This window comes from Haliotis rufescens, unplaced genomic scaffold (assembly GCF_023055435.1).
Source record: "Haliotis rufescens isolate VD_foot unplaced genomic scaffold, xgHalRufe1.0.p SCAF_8, whole genome shotgun sequence".
Lineage (NCBI taxonomy): Eukaryota > Metazoa > Mollusca > Gastropoda > Lepetellida > Haliotidae > Haliotis > Haliotis rufescens.
Window position 1 is genome coordinate 49,371,982 of NW_025964372.1, and position 5,356 is coordinate 49,377,337.

The 5,356-nt window shown below is 42.0% G+C and overlaps 1 protein-coding gene across 2 annotated transcripts; it reads right to left on the reverse strand.

The window, feature by feature from the left end:
- Positions 1-613: 613 nt before the first annotated feature.
- On the reverse strand, positions 614-4,318 carry LOC124123670 (BTB/POZ domain-containing protein 6-like). 2 transcript variants are annotated; one of them, XM_048388915.1, is made up of 3 exons: positions 3,673-4,318; positions 2,880-3,293; positions 2,408-2,494 (listed from the first exon to the last, which is right to left on the reverse strand). In XM_048388915.1, the coding sequence occupies exons 1-3, from the start codon at positions 3,939-3,941 to the stop codon at positions 2,482-2,484; spliced, it is 696 nt and encodes a 231-aa protein (XP_048244872.1). In that variant the 5' UTR covers positions 3,942-4,318; the 3' UTR covers positions 2,408-2,481. The 2 variants fall into 2 exon arrangements, with proteins under 2 accessions (XP_046342788.2, XP_048244872.1); XM_046486832.2 differs by having other exon boundaries at positions 614-3,293.
- Between the last annotated feature and the right edge of the window lie 1,038 nt (positions 4,319-5,356).

Below are 5,356 nucleotides of genomic sequence, written 5' to 3' on the forward strand. Positions count from 1 at the left end.
GTCAGTGAGTGAGTGTGAGTGAGTATGGTTTTACGCCGCTTTTAGCAATATTCCAGCAATATCACGGCGGGGGACACCAGAAATGGGCTTCACACATTGTACCCATGTCGGGAATCGAACCCGGGTCTTCGGCGTGTCGAGCGAACGCTTTAACCACTAGGCTACCCGACCGCCCCTAGTCCGTCAGTGGGAGTGTCCCATGTTTTAAATTTGTGGAGACATAGTTCGAAAGAAGGTTTGCTTGGTAAGCCCATCAAATGCCACGTAAGCAAATTATTTATAACTGTATACAGAGGGAAGGAACACAACAGAGCGAATTCAGGCACAAACGGAGATTGGGATACCCATATACATGAATACGGCACAGGTACATAATGCATGCCTTGAAAAGAAGCTCACTTACATCGGCCTCCTCTATTCTCTGCAAAGGCAACATCGATGTATCTGATCTAACAGACAGCAAATGTGTCCACTCAAAGAAAACTGAGAAGGGTTAATCACACAGCGTAAAATAAACTATATGTCTTTGTTGATCAAGAAACTTGTTGGAAGATGTTTAACTTACCACAGTTGCAATACATTTACAACTGAGGCCGTGCAGTGAACTGTCCCAGTTTATTGACAAGCAGTACACACACAGGATCACACAGCACTATTATGATATATCTAATTCAGATGTATATCCAGGAAGAAAATGATTAATAAAACAGGGACCAGGAAATCTATTACCTCAGCTATTGTGAGTGACTTGGGGAAAACTTACGTCACGACCTTCTTGCACTGAAGCATCAGTCACGAATCCAAACCACGAACAAAATAGCAAACTGCAGACGTCATTATGTTGGAAGCAGTGCAGGCAAATACTATAGGAAGAATGAGCTTAGTGTTTAGGAACGTTAAGGAACATTCATTTCAAAATATATATCAACATTCATCTCTCTGACATGTTTTCAGAAACATGGAAGTAATGTCAATTGGATTTTATCAATTGACTCACATGTAACGTAGTCTGCATTATGGGTGAGCTTAATATATATGGTACATTGTAAGCCAGTTGGATTTCATGTGATTATACCTTTTAAACAGATGTTCAACAAAACACATGTCCAGATGCTGGATGAAGATATCGCTCTTACTTAGGCTCCTACTTTGTTGTTTCGCTTTCTTCCGTGGAAGTTACTCTCAACATCGTGTTCGTGTCCAGTGCTCTCAGTATAATTAATGACACACATAAATGAAAACTGTAACGTGACCAATGAATATCAGATGATGCAAGGTCAAACCCATGTCCCACAATACTATAGTTAAATTAACCCAAAACAGGCCTCACTGCTAGCAAGCCATGATTCAGGTTAAGTACCACAATTTACGAAAAGATTAAATAACTTCAGGTATACAGGCATCTTTACCTTGACACTAGACTTGATGTACTCAGTGAATATTCCATCAAGTCCACAAGCTGTGTTATAACGTAACCTGTTACGGCTGAGGTTATGTCATCTTCACCAATATGCCAATCTAACAATTTACACCTTTTGACTGAAACAAATCTAGGCTTACATCCTCTTCTTTATAATCATTCGATTCTGTAAAAGAGTCCTACAATTGTTCGACACTGGAACCTTAAAGGAACTTAGTTGTTTACACAGATGTTCAACAAAACACATGTCTAGATGCTGGATGAAGATATCGCTCTTCTCAGGCTCCTACTTTGTTGCTTTGCTTTCTTCCGTGGAGGTTACTGTCAACGTCGTGACAGTATAATTAATGACACACATAAATGAAAACTGTAAAGTGACCAATGAATATCAGAAAATACAAGGTCAAACTCACGTGCCGTAAAACCTATAAAAAGGGAAACAGCTCTGCTCTTGCTGAACAGAAGGCTGCAATGTTTTACAGGTTGGGGTCCCAATGTTCTTGTCTTCGTCTACTCGTCCAATGGCTGTATATAGACCAGTAGCTTTACATATAACTAACAGTTTATGTTTATAAGAACTGGCTGTATATAGACCGGTAGTTTTACATATATCTGACAGTTTATATCTATAAGACTTGGCTGTGGTGTACCTTGAACTCCCGTCTATACCCACGTCCAACTGGATTAAAACACCATGATCCCTTCACGTTAATCCTCTGTGTATAGAAATATGAGCAATTTACTTGCTTAATGGGGGTGATTGAATGAAATCAGATTCTACCACAGCGTCACAGCAAGGCACACCTGATACACTCCCTATGACGGGAGACTGAATATCAAGCCAGGTATCTGTCCCCTAGTTGTTGATGTGTCTGTAGTTGACATTGGAGAGTCTGTAAATGTGAACTGTACTCCATCTACTGTTACTGTATCCTTTCCTCCCACACCACAGATGGTGTGAGGTCCCTCCATGTTCACACACAGAGTATAGGTCGCACCTGCTGTGAGGGACAGATATCTCGGAAACAGGACGTCATTCAAAATCTTCCTGCCATTAAGCGTCATCCTGGTGTTCTGGAACAGTTCATCAATCAGCACGTTATTGGCGTCATACACTCTGATTGTCAGTTTATATGTATCATCATTTCTACTATACAGTTGACAACCTTGTAGGAAAATGCTCTGATTAGGTGAGAAGGCGATAGCATTATCCCCATTAGCCGACATCGAAAAGGGACTCAAAGAGGAAAACCTATTGACACTTGCACAGGATGCCTTCCGTTGCCCGTGAATAATACTGTCAGCCTTTCTATGTGAATGTTTAAACGGAGATATGTCAACATTTGAGTCCATAGCTCTGTCCATTATTCGTAATCTCTCATCCCCTGTCAGCACACCTGATCTCCCTACAACCTTCACCAGATACTCCAGGGGGATGCTGGTAAACCGGATCTCATACCTCATATCTCCCATGAGTCTCCGTATGTTCTCAGGCGTGTCACTCCCACCTTCCTTCCGGCATCTTTCCTTTGTCCAGGACAGCACTGCGTCAAATACGTCTTCCTCTTTCAAATATAAACCGTCTGACCTAACAAACTTATTCATACAATCGGAGCAAAGTTTCACAAACCCGGGAGATTGGATGACTTTCTTCCCTCCTTGTGTAAGAAGCTTCAACGCCTTCTGTTTCAGGTCCAGCTCCCCGTAACCATGACACTCCTCCAGGATCTGGCAGACATTGTCTTCTGACAGGGACTGTTCCAGGAACGTTACACACAGATTGAACAATGCATCCAGAGAAAATTTCCTGGAGGTGTACATTAGTCCTGTGACTGTTTCAGCATTGATAGTGGCCTTGTCTGTGTACACATACCTACAATAAAATATTGGAACAATGTTGAGATTGCTTAAAACAAAGGTTTGGTGAGATTTATCAGCTAGGTCAAATCGAAATAGCACAATCATGTTGGGTTGTCTGTTGTAAATGTTCACTTGTTCAGACATGTATAGTTGTAGTTACTTGTAGAAGTTAACCCATGTAATATTCCTTCTTCTCACTTTTCAGGTCAGCATCATATACAACAAATAGTGCTATGCTTCCCCGCAGAACCAACTTGATGAAAGACATGCGGACATAGTATAGAGTAGGAGCCATCTGTCTGCCCAGCGACTTCCAGACATTGGTATAAACTCAGTATTGATTACTAAAGGTGTTATCTTCATTGGATAATGGATGATTTGTAAAACCTCACCTTAAGAACTCTTTGAAGATGTCTGCCTCAATGTCAGAGATGATTACCTCCCCTGTCTCCGCCAGGGGGCCACAGAACATGGCATGGAAGACACAGCTGCGACTGACAAGAACGTAGCGGTGAGCTCGGACCACCTGTTTCTCTGACCCAACAAGGAAGGTGACGTCACTTAAGTCTTCCGTGTCGAGCATGCGCAAATTACACTCTGTGACAGTCTTCCCAGCCTGCCAGTTGTCCACATATCCAGATCCTCGGCTTGTATCGGACATCCTATAGCGTGGAACTGACAACAAAAGGACACATAGATGATAACCATGAGTTGATGGTTAAAGCACTTGTCATATAAATGTAATGTGTTAAGTGCAGTGTATAATGCTATTATATACAACTGAGTCTTAAAACTCACTTGGCTTAAATCACGTTTGAGTATTGCTAGGCAATAAGTGTTCATTTGATAACCTACACAATCAACTATACTTGACAAGGGCTTTGGTTGCAGTGGCCTTAGTGTGGGAGACATGTTTGCGTATGTTATGGAACTGATCCACGAGAGTGACACTGTAAGATACACCTCACATTGGAATGCATGTAGTAAATAAAAGCCTTATTGCATTCAATGTCTGCGAAATGAGAGTTCTTCTGTCTTTCTGACACCATGGAACCAACTTCAGCCATAGTGTACAGGGACCGCCTCCGTGGTCTTGTGGTAGAGCGTCCGCCCGGAGAGCGGAAGGTCCAGGGTTCGATCCCGGGCCGCGTCATACAAAAAGACGTTAAAAGATTGTACTTGTTGTTACCCTGTCTGGCGCTCGGCATTAAGGGGCTAAAACAAGGACTGGTCGGCTCGGAGTCAGTATACTGTGTCTGAGTGGGGTATTTATGTTAAACTGCGGCATGGTATCTCAGTGAGCTAGCACTATAAACCGGCATCAGTCCGGACTAGTACAAGCAGCCAGCCACACACACACATACACACACACACACACACATGTGCATGCACGTCGCTATATAAGTGCAATAATCTTGGACGCGACGTTAAACCCAATTTCACCTCACCTCACATAATGTACAGATTCCTGCCACACAGTCCACAGTCTGGATCCTCGTGTTGCTGTGCTCGGGCGTGGGACAATGCTACTATTGAGTCCCTACTGACTGAGAAGGCACAGAGACTCTTATGTGGACATTACAGCAAGAAACTAGATTTAATACTTCCCTCAGCCACATTTAGCAGGCTGCCACCAAAGAGAAGAAAATATTGCAACGTCGACAGAAGTATGGTCAGTGAACAACATGAACTTATGGCCGGCAGAAAACTCCAGCGGAGTATGCCGATGTGGTATCCCACTTTGTTGGCCTGTAAACGTGTTTGAAGATGTTTGTACATGTCAATCAATAAACTAATGAACTTAATCATTGTCTTGTACAGTACAAACCATTCCCAATAATTGATTTTCAGATTATGTTTCGTACAATGTTTGAAGGTGCATGTAGACGTTAACCATTCAATATGTTAACTGAACCAATAACCATCTTCATATAATTGATTCTAATATAACGTGTTTTTTTATATTGTTGTTGCAATGTATGTTAGCGTCTATTTTATCTGTGTAAGTGTATTGTATAAATGTGTATATGAATAAACGTATGCCAGACTCTAGTTAATCCCCTTATTGTCTCCCAT